We start from the raw sequence: 16,014 nt of genomic DNA, 5'->3' as shown, positions 1-16,014 counted from the left end.
GAGACGTGAAAATAAATTAGTTCTGGTGCTGTTACTAAGGCGTGATCTAAAGACACAGCTTCTTAGGCAAGTTTGGTGAGAGAGGCAGTGGAGAGACAAAAATAAAGACAGCAGAAGAGAAGAGAAAAGCAAACAGAGAGAGACAGAAAGAAAGCAAGACAGAGGCAGAAAGAGCTGAGTGAGGGAAGTGAAGGCACATACACCAATCCCTGTCCAGTGACAAGGGCAAACATGCGGAGCGCCCTGAGTGTCGGGTGCCCCAGATAAACATCCTCCCGTTGTTTGTTTGGGAAAAACGTCCAGAATCACCATGGGGACGGTACTTATCACAGGAATTAGAGGCCCCTACAGGGCCCAGTGGAGACCACACCCCAACACCCTCAGAGAGGCACAACAACACACCCAACACGCACTCACACACATATACGCACGCACGCAAACACACACACACGTACATGCCCATGCGCACAAATGTACAAACAAACACATTACAAACCGTTGCACCTGTAGTGGCACTGAGCCCCAGGGGAAACCTTAATCGTCTCAAGAAGAGGGCCAGATGCCCACAGGAACAAGACACTGGAGTAACATACAGTACCAGTCAAAAGTTTGGACACACATACTCATTCAAGGGTTTTTCTTTATTTTTACTATTTTCTACATTGCAGAATAATAGTGAAGACATAACAACTATGAATTAACACATATGGAATCATGTAGTAACCAAGAAAGTGTTAAACAAAATAAAATATCAGTTATATTTTAGATTCTTCAAAGTAGCCGCCCTTTGCCTTGACGACAGCTTTGCACACTCTTGACATTCTTTCAACCAGCTTCATGCGGTAGTCACCTGGAATGCATTTCAATTAACAGGTGTGCCTTGTTAAAAGTTCATTTGTGTAAATAATGGTCTCATTTGAGTCAATCAATTGTGTTGTGACAAGGTAGAGGTGGTATACAGAAGATTGCCCTATTTGGTAAAAGACCAAGTCCATATTATGGCAAGAACAGCTCAAATAAGCAAAGAGAAAAGACAGTCCATCATTACTTTACGATATGAAGGTCAGTCAATCCGGAACATTTCAAGAATTTTGAAAGTTTCTTCAAGTGCAGTCGCAAACACCAACAAGCGCTATGATGAAACTGGCTATATAACATATATTTTGACTTGTTTTACATTTTTGTCATTACTACATGATTCCATGTGTTATTTCATAGTTTTGATGTCTTCACTATTATTCCACAATGTAAAAAATAGTAAAAAGAAAGACAAAACCCTGGAATGAGTACTGTAGGTGTGTCCAAACTTTTGATGGTACTTTACATAACATACTGCAGAGATGCAGTCTAAACTTACTTTAGGAATGACTGGAAGTCCTCAAATACCGCCTCGCATCCAGGCCACTTGCACACCCCATGCCCATAGAGCGGGTGACTGTGGTGAGAGTGGTGGTGGTCGTCTAACGTTGATCTGGAAGAGAAAGCCAGACGTGCATTAATGCCTGCCTATTAACAATCCCTGTGTGGAGGATGTCTTAATGGCTGATGATACAGAACTACACCATTTGAAGTGGAGGATGCTGATGGGTTTGGAGAGAATTCCCCTTGTGGTGTCTCAACACAAAAGCCTGTCTTTGTGTTGACCTTTGAACTGTGGGCAGTGTAAGCCTTGTGATCTATGCTTCCTGTCTGGCTTGAGGTTGCGGCCCTCGTAGGGGCAGCCCTTGTGAGAGGGACCCAATATGTCACTATTTAGTGTCAGTGATCCGAGTAGCAGCCCACTTTGATCCAGGCAGCCAGGGGTTCCCTGAGACACCCTGACCGCTGAGCCCCATCCCAGAACCCACCTGGAGGAACGGGCTGGCCAGTCCCACACCAAAATCCATCTGCCAGCCTCCTGTCGTGCACAAACAGTAAACACCAAACACCCCCGTCTGCTAGCAAATGATTTACCGATCGACGGACGGACCAACCGACGTCAGAAGGGACCAAACACTCGCACAGCTGAGGAGAGGCTTACGGCTTCACAACATCTGCTGTAAATACCAAGATCGTCCCGAAAAACAAACTACACAACATCTTCCATATGGCAAGTCAAGTGGAAACACAGAGTATAACCAGAAACAGTACAACGCAGAGGCCTGCGCGTGTAGACGGTGTGTGTTAGAAAACAAGACAGTGTGCCATATGGACACAGGCACTGTACAAGTGTCAGCTACAAGAGTCTTGGGGACTGTCCTATATCGCTACCACCTGTGCTGCTAGTGGCTCTCTAGTCTAGCACACCACTGCTGCTTACGTAATGACCCATTCTGCAGGAGCTGAGAAGGGAGAGGGCAAGGGAAGATTCATTAGGTCCAAATCCCTACAGTACCGTCGTTAGGCATTCAGTCTAACCACTATTGTCTGATTCATATGGATACTATTTGCTCTCCTAAGGATGACTGTTGAAAAGCCTTCTGCACAATTTAACCAATCCTAACACATACAATTACAGAAACAATCTTTCATTAAATATATATATATATAAAATATAAAATCGGGGTGTTTTGCAGGATTAAACTACGCCGTTGTTCAGATTAAAATCAAATTTGTATAGATGTTGGTAAAGCTGTACCTAAAGAAGGACATTTTAAGGCTCGTCACAGGTTTTTCTTGCGTTATAATTACTTGCTTAAGAGTTCACATTGTTCATAACATGTGATAATTGCGTTACAATTAGGGAGCAGTGAAGCATTCATGAATGTGGTTAACAGTTTTTTCCCCTCAAAAGTCAGACATGTAAAAAAAATCAAAAAAATCAATTATGAATTATGCATACGCATTAAGACCTCTGTTTTGATACAGCTAATAAATAGATGGTAGAAGATCTATTATAATGACTTTTTAACAAGGAAATGTGTGGACTGTTGAAAGTAGCGCTGATTTTTTATTTAAAGAGATCCTTTTTTAATTCTTTCGGAGGAGGCACGTTGGTTAATTCTGTATTAATAAGATATTGAATTGTGGAGTGGGTGTTGGGAGTCGGTGAGCACAGAGCTTGGAAGGAGCTGGCGGCAGAAGCGCCCTTTTAAACGGCAAATGACTAAACAGTGGTAAATGACAGAATGTACACCAAATGAGCTACATTAGTGTAATAGTTGAAGTTTGTGGGATTCTGTGGGGTTTCTCCCTATTGTGAGCTCATTTGGTACTACACGAGAAAAAACAGCTCCTCATCTCTCTCTCTCTCTCTCTCTCTCTCTCTCTGATCCTGTGGTGGAGTTAAATGTGACTCGCACCCTGGGCAGGTCTGTTAGGATGCTATTATTGTCAGGCTGCCTTGCTGCCTGGGGGAAGAGAACTCTAATGATCTTGTAACAGCAATGAGGGAAACCGTGTCATCTGCTTCCTGCGTAGAATAGGAACAAAAAGCTCCTCTACCTTGACAGAATGTGGCCAAATCTTCCAGGTGTTGCACTTTGTAACCACCAACACATAGGCCTACCATACTGCAGGCAAAAACACAAGCAGAGGACACTGTACATAATCAGTCTATTTCTAAGTAAGGTGCTTTAGGTCATCAACAAGGTCATACAGTACACTGAGGCAGTCAGTCTATTGCTACCAAACAGAAAGAGGATTGATGTGTCTACCAAGCTGGGTCAGAGTCTGGATGTGGTCTGTCTGTACAGCCAGTCACAATAAGGTCTATCATCTCTCAGAGTGAGTATCGATGACTGCCCCAACTCTACTCTCTCATATCTCTTGCCACTCAAGGGTTTACCCCTAAATGATTTAATTATCATTTTCCGGGTGTAAGACAAATTAAAGGCGAGAGAGGGGAGTGTCGTGCCAAATCAGATTATTTATCTCCTTAACAGATTGCTGAGCTGAAGTCCCTGAGCTGTGGTTACTGATGGTTGCTGGGAAGTAAGTGGGCCAAATGCTTTGTAAGGAGGATGCTCTCCCTCTCTCTCGCTCTCTCTTTCTCCACATCTCTCTCTCTCTCTCTTTTTCTCCACATCTCTCTCTGTCTCCATCTCTCTCTCTCTTGCACAAAGTGAGTGCAAGAATGGGGAATTGATGTCAGGTACAGATAGGATACATTGCATTTAAATAAGCAAATCATTGAACAAAGAGACCTGGCTCACAGGGGTATTTCTCTCCTCACATCCCAAAGCTCGGACCAGTATGACTAACTGACAGGGAGAGGGCCTTCACCATGTTGGGGCGTATTCAGTCCGGATCCCTGTCTGTCCTGCTACGAGTGAGGGCTCTTGGATGCTGATAAAAGTGGGAACAACGTCTCGTCTCTGCAGTGATTGAATTTCTCCTCCTTCCTTAAGACGGAAGTTAAAAGACCTGTGAATGATGCCTGTGGATGCACTTAAGGTTTTAGTTGCAGGCGTCGCTGTGCCTGGGCAGATTTTATATGACACATGAAACTAACTACATGGTACTTAGGGCTTGCTGTAAACCAATCTGAGCCCGGCCGGGAAAATAGGTCCATCAGAGTGGCTTGTTTCTGTTGCATGACAAAAAGACTTGCGAAACCACATCAATTAAAAGTTCATTACGTTCAGCGCTAGGAGGATGAGTGGATGCTCTCTATTTACACCCAGTCCAGGTCATTATCTAAAACCTGATTATTCAAATCCCTGGATTATAACACAGACATCTCTTATAGCTTTGTATGGAATAATCATGCCTAATAATATTTCAGATGTTTAATTTTTTTCCCAAGGATTCTGATTAGAATGGAGTCTGCATCATCAAAAGAGATGAATAATGCTCTTGATAGTTGTATGATTTAAGCACATGGAAATGAACACAGGCAAGGATTATTGGTTGTATGAATCTAAATTGGCATCATAAAGTGTTTAATAGGGATTTTTCTAAATTCTAATTTATATCAGTCATCTATATTTGAAAAACGCGTTTGGAAACGTCGTGTTGCCATCCACAGCACAGAACAGAGAGACGGCTGAGAAATCACCTGCTTGGGATTCTGACAGATCTAAGATACTCTGTGAATATTCAACCCCAGACTGCCTTCTTCACTGGAGCGTGTGTTAAACTGCTGTTGACGTCTTCTTTAATCTCTGACAGGGAGCGCAAGGCATCGGAGGCAGCCTCTCATGCAAGTCTTCTCCAATGTTTCAGCTGGGACTTGTTGTTTGGTCATATCTGAAGCAGGTGATGAAGCGAGCGTGTCAATATCCTCCCCTCTGATTAATCTTCAGCCACAGAGGCTAGAGCTCAGACTGACTAACTGAGCAGATTGAATGCACCAGGGCCTGTGGATACTGTCTGCACTGAGCTAGGAGAGGTGTCTGAAGCTTGCGGTGTGTTGTGTTGTGTGTGTGTGTGCTGTACGTGGCTGGGACAGTGTGTGAAAAGGATAGAGGTGGATCTATCGTTTTTTTCATGTAATGTCTCAGTGAAATGTGGACATTCTGTGAGACCTCATAGTCAAAATGTACAGAAGCAGTGTCAAAATACTGACGTCACACCACTTGACCTAAAATGTCTCACATTATATTGAAACAAACGCATGTGATGAACTACTATCCCGTAAGCAGTAAAACATATAGCATTTATTTCCTTTCGAAATAAGGCACTCCCAAGTTAAGCTATAGCTGAGTGAGATAGTCAGTTACTCAGCCAGGTTCTCCATGCAGGCCTGTACCTCCCCACTACTACCATAGAGGACTATCTATCTGCCTGTCTGTGTTTGAACCCCTCTCCACCTCCCAAGGCCAGATGGTTTAGAGCGCTAAACGTGTTTTCATCTGCAGTGCTTTCATAATGACACATAGGTTTTGATCAGTGAAACAAGTCAGGTGTTGTGCAGTGAGCTCATGACGCCTGGAGGCTCCTCACCAGCAGTTCAAAGATCAGCGCCTCAGTGCAAGAAAACAAGTCAACGTGTTGGATGCCAAATTAATTCCTTCCTTAAAGACACAGCGGCTCAGGGAAACCTACAAATATCCCGTCAAGTCACCTACGAATAGAGGGTTTGTCTGACGTCGATCTTACATCAGATCCACATCGTTTCCAAATATTGATTGTGTATTTTGTACATCATGTAATAATAAACGGTATCTGTTTGACACATATTCCAATTAAAGTTAGAATGTGTTTTTTATTTAGTTATGTAATATACATGATGATAATGATTATTTAACTAAAGAATACAGTACATCAGTGTGAATTGCTCGGCTTCAATATGTTCTGAACGCCACACCTATAGAAGGCTAGTTGTCTCTTGTATTGTATTGGGAAATTGCTATATGTTTTCACATATTGTCAGAAACGTCACAATTCGGAGGGAAAGCAAAGGTTGCTGGGTGTGTGTTTCTTTGTTGTTGAGAGGACGTTGGTAATTTGAATGTTATTTAACCAAACGGAGCCCTGCAAGTCACAGCTGCAGTTTCCTAAGTGCAACTGAAATAACAGCACCCTTGACCCTCTAATTAATAGTGTGCTGATCCCATTTTCATTACTGCAATCTAAACTCGAAATCATTCCCTCGCTCCCAGGTGTTTCACTGCAATCCCCAACTGGATTCCGAAACACAGAACAAGCCTGCGTCTTAATGAAAATAGGAAGGTACTTACAAACTATAAATTAATATTCATCTGTGGGCAAAGCCCTGTGGGAACATGTCATCAACTTAGGCCCCTTCAAGGAATTGCAGTTTTTAAATGGGGACTATGTAGGCCTCCTGTTTTCTTTAGTCAAAGATGACAGTAAAGATAATGTCACACATAATGAGTTCCAGTTAGATTTTTTTTCATAAAGTAGAAAGGACATATGTATGCCTAGTTGTACCCCAGTTTAGAAAAAGAGGTCAGATTGTTGCGAATATCATAATCTGTGGTTGTTAAATCAATGAGCTCAACTTCATAAGCAACACATTCAGTCACAACCCATTCCCTGGAAATAAATGCTATTGTGCCCAGCATATTCCACGGAAGCTGTTAGCTCGGATAGAAGAGGAAGCCAGACAGAGAGAGGGAGAGAGAGAGAGAGAGAGAGAGAGAGAGAGACACTCACCCTTCTCTCTTCAGAGAGTGGCTCATGTACTGTCCGTTGGTGGAGGCGTGTTGGTTGAGGAGGGGGTTCTTGGGGGGTTGTGGCGAGGACAGGTCCAGGCCGCGGTGGCTATTGTTGCTGCTGCTGTTCTCTTCCTTCACGTTCGTCACCTCCTTCCACAGCTGCTGAAGCTCAGCTGGAATCATGCCTGAAACAAACAAATTGGATAACTAAATCAATTAGCAGATAATCCAACTCTCTTCATCACATAATTAAATCAAAGGGTCTGTAAACAAAGCCAAGTATTAATTAAAAAATATTCCACTACAGGGTAATACACTGAGAGCGCTTGCTCCCCCCTGCTCTCTCCCTGTGATCTGAAGCGTGTTCGTATACACAAATCCCTGGCATTCACATGCATTTCATGCCCACAGTAAATAATTAACATCCAGACAAGGCATGAAATCTGAATAATCATCATCATTTCCCCAACAAGAGGAGAGGCAGAACACACACAAAAAGTTTACAATAGCAACGTTACAACCAAAACAGCCCACACCACCCCACCTTCTACAGAAACAGGACCCTGGGGTAATATCCTCAAAAGCGCATTAATGTGCAAAATACTTAAAGCTCAGCACCGCCTCCAACTGACACAGAAGACTTAAACCTCGTTTAACAAGTCAAGCACACTGCATCTCACACAGCAGCCTTAGAAAGAAAAGAAAAAATCCCTTGAAGACAAGACATTTTCGTGTGTTGGAACATACACTGAGAGAGCATGTTGTCTCTCCTGCTGACTGACAGCGATCCTGACACCCTCAGATTGGGGAGGAGGAAGGATAATGCTGTGTCTGTACACCATCTCTAAGAGAACCCAGCCATTGTTCGCACACAATGTATATGTGTATGTGTCCGTATGTACAGTGTCTGTTACCACTGCGCCGGAGAAGCCTGCTTTCATTTGACATAAATGAGGCAAAAGCTGATAAGAAGAAAAATAAAAATAAATCCCCCGTGAGGGTATGTTCTCTAGCCATTTGTATTGTCATTCCAAAATGTATTTGGTTAACTCATATTTTTTTTAGAGCATATTGAAAGACCCACTATGGGAATGTGTGCAAATTTGTATTGGGTATTCAGATCTGTCCTTAAATGAGTCAAATGTTTAAAACATACTGAAATACCCTTTGGATATGCTGTGAATTCAACTGGATGTGCAAGACCACTCGTTTAACATTACAATTAATTAAATCCATTCTCAAAATGAGCAATGGCAAATGAAAGATGATTTGCACATGCTTATCTCGGATGGGTTTATATTCTCCGGATTTCCCCCCTTTTTAATCACTCCCTCTATAGATACCAGAAGTGGCCCTTTCAAGCGCCAGATCGTAATACAACATGCTTAGTCTTAATTTATTCCTGTTGTGGAAAATAACTGTGAAGTGAAGATCTCAATACGATCAGCAAAAATATTTTTAATTTGATAAGCTACTGAAGATTTTAATTATGCTCGTAATGGAGAACATTGGCCTAATGAGGCGAAGGACTCTGGAGAGACGCAAGGGCTAAGAACTGTGAAATGAGTCTGATAGGATTGCTGTAAATTCACACTAGATCGTTTGCATATCAAAGAGCAGGAAATGATTGCAGGACAAATCAATAACCTTTCCACGTTCCAAAGAGTGTCGTCCTCATTCTAATATTTTAACACGCTCTCCTATATTCTGCCTGTCTTGTATTCTCTCTCTCTCTCTCACTCTCTCTCGCTCTCTCTCGCTCTCTCTCTCTTATTCTTTGACATACCTTAATCAAAGGACACAGCCCTGACAGACAAAACATGCCAAATGTTCCTGTTTGCACAAAAGCATGCTAATCCTTTGGTTGTTGCTTCTCACTTGTCTTATTAAGGTCTCATTGTTGTTTTGATGGTGGGAATGATCCTTGAAGGGAAAGTTTTCCATGATGATGATTTGTCTGGATGGGGAAGGTCACTGGTGGAGTGAGTGTCCTGTGCTTCAACAGTGGGAACAATCATTTTCCCCCCACTTGGTGCCCGGTGACAGTGGGCAATGTATTTTTAGCCTGTGTGGCTGACAGGGTGGCCCACTATCCCTCAATTACCAGCCAGTCCTGGTGACCCCGACACCACTGTTTACTCAGATGAAACAGGTCCCATAGACTCCTCTGATGAGAGGGGTAACGGACTGGGACCAAGCTGTCTCCTTCCTAACGTACCCCCTTATTTCTCTCCCTCTCTATCCCCTGGTCCCATGTCCTTCTGTTATTAAACTACCTTGTCCTCATTGGATCTCTTGAAACCGAGGGTTGTTCATGATGACACCATAAATGACAATAAAATGTAATGCTATGAAAATCTCAAACAGTATTGTATTCTAGGTCTGGACAAACAGCATTCTATTTTTCCTGAGAAGGCAGCATTTGATTTCTATGGTAGACATAGGAACACTGATCTCTAAATCCTTTTTTGTGTCCCCAGTCCGTCCATTTTCAAAATGCAGGATTGGTTTATCCTCCATTTTTCAATTTTTCAACAATGCTATTCCACTCATTATAGGTTGGAAATACAGACAAGCACTTTAAAAAATGTATGTTGTTGGGACACTTGATTGATCACCGGCCTGGCAACTCAATTTTACCTCCGCAGGTAGCTCTGGCATCCAGACAGGCCGAGCTCTTCAACCTTTTCCTGTCCTTGTACCTCCGTACCCAGGTGACCATGTTCAAGCAAGCAGAAAGTTGATTTAACGTTCATAATGACATCAGTTGCAGGCCATCATCCACAGAATAAAAAATAGCCCCTATCCTCTGGGCTCTTTCAATTCTGCTGTTGCTTTCCACACAGAGCCAATGCCATGGGGGGACGGTGACACCGCTATTAGTTTATTGCTCCATCAGGCGGAGACCTCTGGTGCACCCCTGTTTATGTTCCTGTAATCACTGGCCTAGTGATATGCACCCCTTAGGCCTAAAATATGTTACCTCCTAATGCTGTAGGAACTATTACCAATGTCGCGCTGCTGGCCAAATCAATCACTGACTGGGAGAGCGTATTACCTACCGCTGTCCCTGATGTGCCGCTGCTGCACTAAGAGCAGCTTCATGCTTCGCCACATTCTTTGCTTTCATATTACCGACAAATTTGTCCTGTCACTGTCCCATTGCCCTCTCTTGGACAACTTAACTGATGTTCTCCAGTGATGAGAGTTCAGTCTGTTACATCGCCGCCTGGGAGGCCACAGGGCCTCAGAATACACTTTAGCCAATCAGGGCAGGCGCAGAGAGGGGCAAGCAGTGATACACGCGCACACGCACACACACCTGGTAGCTGCACCTGGGAGAACAGAGCGGAGCGAACATTGCCGTCTCACTCGTGCTCCACAGGTCAAGAGGAGAGGCTTTAGGGGGAAGGAGGGGAGGGCAGCGCTGGATCAAATTTATATTTATGGGAGTTATATCCTCCCCAAACACATTATTGTAATTTATAACAGATACTGTCTGACCGCTTCCAAGACTTTGAACATTAATGTCAAAAGAATTTACCGCGAGAGAAACAAATGAAGGTTCAGATAAAGAGAACAACTGATTGTCATCCAAATATCACTCTTCAAGCTTCTACTCATTTACTTCCTTCACAGTTTGGTATTAAATGATAACTCAATGTAATTCTTTATGTCAATTTGTAATGAAAATGTTTTATACTGTCTCTATCAACAATTCCAGTAAGGATCAGACAAAACAACACAAATAAAATAAACCATGTTATACATGTTCATTTTTTCAAAGTATAAAATACACGCCTACAGGGCTGTTCAAATCCTTTTTGTGAAGTGTATAATCTCAGATCACCATGAACGCATATGTGAGAGCACAATACAATTATGATGTCATGAGAGATTGAATTTTTCAAATCATTTGATTTTGATATCTGAATTTTGAATAAAGGGGAATAAGGCTGATCTGTCTGATCGTGGCCTCAGTGTATAAAAGTAATCCTAACTCATCGCCTCAGTCCAAACGCATTATCACCTTGGTCCAAACAGAGCAGCAGCAGCATCATTAGTGTTGCAGTGATGCTAACTACTTGCTGAATATTGTAGATTAGATCTCAGCTCCGTAGGTCTTGGCTACTGATGCACGAAAGAGTTCATTGACGTGAAAAACAGAAACTTCAAACATTCAAGCAGAACTTATGTAGAATAGGAAGGGAAACTCAGCCTGATGTTAAGTGTTTTAACAGCTGTCTTCCATAGAGTTAACCACCAATGGTTTCCAAGGGCAGCCTAACCAAGTTCCACTCAGTTAAAATACTGAAACGAACCAACTGTGCGGTAAGATTCAATTCCTCATTTCAGTTTGTATAAATAATAACAAAGAGAAACGATACCGTATTTGTATCTTAAACTGTCCTCTGACAAAATAGGCTGAACAAACAAAGAGTGTATGGTTACTGTATCCTGTTTGAGATGGCCTTAGAGGTATTTGATGACTCTATGCATAAGCAAAGAGTCAACAGGATGTCCAGTAACTGTTGCGCAATTCCATAAAGAACAGCAAGCTGCCATATCGTTAGGGCAATACTTTACTCACAGGGCGTGTGTTTGCCAGATATCCGACACGAGGTCATTCATAAACGTACACTAAGAGCACATTGGTGGTCCCCGCCTGTGCCTATGGCAGTCATCTGCCAGTGGATGAGTGATTCCATACAGTCCAAACAATAACATGACTGAACAAACCCTGTTTTGGTTTGCTTATTACCTAAGCTCCCCCACCCTTCCCATTTTATGGCCTTATCTTGTTATTTCAAAACTGTTTGTCTTAGTGTAGAATGAATAGTCTATGTCATGTTCCAAAACGCTATGAATGAGCCTTTGTCATAGGGCTGCTCCTTAAGAAAATATTAATAAACAAATTAAGAAATAAACTTCCTGGCTTAACAACAAGTATTGACTCACACCACCATACCCTTATGGGAGATTTCACAAGAAGAGGTTCAGTGGCAGTTTAGTGGTTCAATGGTTCCACTAGGTCAACACCCAGTATGATGATGCCATTCTAAGAGAAAGGTATGAAAGGAGAGTCAAGAGACAGGCTGAAGGAGAGGGGGAACCTATACACCATGATAGTCACACGGGAGCAACACAAGGGGGGTAGGTGGGAAAAACTTCTAACGAAAGTTGTTGTTTTCAACATAGTTAATCAGCTTCTACCCCTAAGACATAAGACTGCTGAGAAATTAATCAAATGGCCACCGGACTATTACATTGCCCCCCCTCCCTCCATTTGTTTGTGCACTGCTGCTACTCGCTGTTTGTTATCTATGCATAGTCACTTCACCCCTACCTACATGTACAAACTACCTCAGCTAACCTCTAACCCCGCACACTGACTCGGTACAGGTACCCCCTGTATATAACCTTGTTATTGTGTTACTTTCAATTATTATTCTTTTATTTTTTACTTTAGTTAATATTTAATAGTAAATCTTTTTTTTTACTTCTTGAACTGCACTGTTGGTTAAGGGCTTGTAAGTAAGCATTTCACGGTAAGGTCTAAACTTGTTGGATTCGGCACATGTGACAAATAAAGTTTGATTTGATACTGTAGTCAAGGCAGATGTAGTATGATATTTCATTGGGGTAGAGTAGGGTATTTTAGCATTTTTTTATGTTTGTGGGGGGGACTGCGGAGGGGCAGGTGTAATCCCCTGTGTGGTGTGCTGTACAGTACAGTAGAGTAGACCACTGACCCTGAGTGAGCGAGTGCAGGGGCAAGGTGGTCTGTCCAGGCTGGATGGTGAGCAGGCCTTGTCTCTGGAGGTTGAGCAGGTGCTGCTGCTGGAGCTGTTGGACCTGCATGAGCTGCTGCTGGAAGGCCAATCGCTGGGCCTGCTGCTGCTGCTGAGGAACACACACACACACACGCACGCACACGCACACAGAGATACACCATGAGCAAACACACAAACACACACACACACACACAGAGAGAGACACACCATGAGCAAACACACAAACAGGACATGCATGCCCCAGAGCAAACAAAAAGTACATAATTTTCATACTGTTTTGGACTGTACATATTGATTGAACACAGAAGCATGCAAATTCTAGTGTGTGTTCAAATATAGGGTCGGCATATGATCCAGTGGACAAACACATGCTGATCATATAGGGCATCCTGTATGTCTGAACAGTTGTATGCTTTTGCACACGTTATGTTCCCTCAAACAGGATACAGTATGTTTGCTCAGACGAAAACACACACCTTCTCTCAAACACACACACACACACTCCCAATCGAACCACACCACATACACACTCACACATTCAACACACTATGTAGGTTTGTCTGTGCACACTTAAGACAGGTACAGTATGCATCCCTCTCTCTTTTAATTAACGAGGAGTCAGGAGGCAAATGACAAACAATGAAACAACATAGTTAATCATTCATAATAAGAGCCACAGGATTTTAATTACACCCATTCATAATTCAGCAAACAACGTGTGACTAAATCAAAGTGTTTAATAGCCACACCAGCTAGTCTCACAACTCTCTCAGGCGCGGCACTGAGCTTGAGGAGGGGCTTCTTCCCCCCCAGTGCAGCAAGTTGATTTGAATCACAGAGCGAGTGAAGAACATCTTGTTCATCTTACAGGACTATGACTACATATAACATTCTGGGAAAGCCAGAGACTCTTTTTCCTCGGTCTAGAAAGTGAAATGTGTAAAGGGAGGGAGTAAAGAGAGAGAGAGAGAGAGAGAGAGAGAGAGAGAGAGAGAGAGAGAGAGAGTGTGAGAGAGAGAAAGAGAGAGAGAGAGAGAGAGAGAGAGAGAGAGAGAGAGAGAGAGAGAGAGAGAGAGAGAGAGAGAGGAGAGAGAGAGAGAGAGAGAGAGAGAGAGAGAGAGAGAGAGAGAGAGAGATGTGGTATAGTGTGGTGTGGAACAATAAATAGAAGGAAATGATCTAATATCCCTAATCTTCCTTGAATCAAAACAAATGGGGAGATGTTTAGATAACAGAGGAGGGGAGAGACTGGACATTTAACCCTACCATTAACCCCAGGCTCAGCTTCACCATCAAAATATGGATTATTATTCCTTAAACAACAACTGGAGATAACGATCAATCAAGACAAAGCTCACCTTGTTATTTTTTCTCGGACAGATAAGGACAGCAAAACAAAATAAGCCTGGGAGAGGGCAGGATATTAGGCTGTATATGAGTATACAAGGCCAATTGTCAAGGGGGGTGGGGGGCATTAAAAGCAACCCGGGCTGCCAAGCTGTGTACCACACCCTGTTACCAAACACAGGATACACCACTTTGTTTATGTCTCACAATTGAGCGGTGCAACGCTGCTGTCAGGTCACCGGCCTGCGACTCAGAAACCGCTGAAATAGCCTGATAAACCCCCCCCACCCCCCGGTCTGCCCGTCGAGGGTCTGCCGGGCTTCCTTTCCCCTCCCCTCGTCTCCCCATGCCCAGCCTCTGCTCCACAGCTCAGTAAAAATAAAGGCCTGAACACACCCAGTACACTACACTGGTCTGACGTGGAGAGGCCTTCTTCATTACGTTAGTCTGATCAGGATCATGTCGTGTCATATTCATGGACTAGCACATACGCATGGAGCTAGGTGAGAGGGTGTATTCATGAACACCTATTTCTATGGTTTATGTTCGAAACTATACGGAGCATATTTGATGAAGAGCTCACTGGGGTTTCAGTGTAATTAATTAGTGATTCAGCTGGCGTGTGATTCTTCCCATCTCCCCCTTTTTTTTGTTATGGTGCTCCTTTTTCACTACAGTGTAGGAAGTTTCTCGTGTCTTCAATAGGACTCTTCTCTGTACTGTAGCTCCCGTCTGTCTGACAGCATAAGACAAAGATGCTAACGGTACTACGGGGGCGGGAGTTCACAGGGAACAATGTCTTTCATCAGTGCCCTAAATAAATATAGGGTGGCTTTTAAAAATGGGAGAAATTAAATGAATTTAACTCGCGCCCCATCAGATTTCTTTCTTGTGGTCTCATCAGCTGACAGCAGCTCCTGTGCTCTCCCGGCGTGCAGACACATTAAAACCCCCGGCTCAATAGACCAAATAAGAGGTTAACAAGAAGTGGCACGAGGGAGAGAAAAATACAGGCCCTGACAATTGATACAGAGTGGCAGTGGCAGCCCTTTATTGTCAAGCTTCAAATATAAAGTTAAAGATCTTTGAAAAACTAAATTTTGATGTCTTTAAAATAAAAGAGGCACAAAGCAACAACAGGGGGTTATTGTCTGCTAGCCACGGGGGAGTCGCGGCGCAATTCTTATTCTGCGTTTTGATGGCTGCAGCAGCTAGAAATGCGATTGGAGAGGGGGGGGCAACACATCGGAGAGCAGAAGGAGAGCCTCTCGAGGCTGCATCCATTTCCTGTGATCATACATAACACGCTTCAAAAGTTTTTTGTTTTTTTTAGACTCCGTTCAGCTGATCAATTGCACCTCCTTCTGACTAGCACCCCCTCCCTCTCCACCCCCCCTGTTCGAGTCATGTGTACATCAGATGCGACTTGGTGACAGGCCCTATCTGAGGCCGAGGAGCTCTGCTGTCACGTTGATTTATGGGAGCATCACACCACAACTTGTCCAAACTGAAGCCTGCAGTTCATTAATTAGAGAGCTGGGACTTTGAAGTCGGTAGCTCAGACAGTGTGTGTGTGTGTGTGTGTGAGCGTGTGTGTTTGTTCATTCACGTTTGTGCGCGAGCGTGCGTGTGTTTTTAACATTTGGCTTAATTTAGATCCTTTTTCCTTACCCTCCCCGAACGTGGCTCTCAGACGGGAAAAGAGAGAAAATTCCTTGATTGTCTTTGAATTTCTTTTGACCGCACAATAATCATTCCTTTGTCCAGAGTGATGCCTGTATCCGCGAGTCATTAACACGCATTGAGCCACCGCTGATGAACCAGGGGGA

The 16,014-nt window shown here is 43.3% G+C and overlaps 1 protein-coding gene across 9 annotated transcripts in view; it reads right to left on the bottom strand.

Moving 5' to 3' along the window:
* The window catches only part of LOC129815017 (forkhead box protein P1-B), a 207,103-nt gene that overhangs the window by 21,760 nt on the left and 169,329 nt on the right, over window positions 1-16,014 (bottom strand). For 7 of the 9 annotated variants that reach the window (XM_055868274.1, XM_055868271.1, XM_055868265.1 and 4 more), the window contains 3 exons: window positions 12,797-12,947; window positions 7,042-7,228; window positions 1,358-1,471 (listed from right to left, as the gene is read on the bottom strand). In XM_055868274.1, the coding sequence (XP_055724249.1) occupies window positions 1,358-1,471; window positions 7,042-7,228; window positions 12,797-12,947 (452 nt within the window). The remainder of the gene's footprint in view (window positions 1-1,357; window positions 1,472-7,041; window positions 7,229-12,796; window positions 12,948-16,014) is intronic. The other 2 variants (XM_055868270.1, XM_055868272.1) reach the window with 1 other exon arrangement.

This window comes from Salvelinus fontinalis, chromosome 18 (assembly GCF_029448725.1).
Source record: "Salvelinus fontinalis isolate EN_2023a chromosome 18, ASM2944872v1, whole genome shotgun sequence".
In the NCBI taxonomy this organism is placed as follows: Eukaryota; Metazoa; Chordata; class Actinopteri; order Salmoniformes; family Salmonidae; genus Salvelinus; species Salvelinus fontinalis.
Note: the sequence above shows the minus strand (reverse complement) of the source record. Positions and strands in the feature narration are given on the sequence as shown.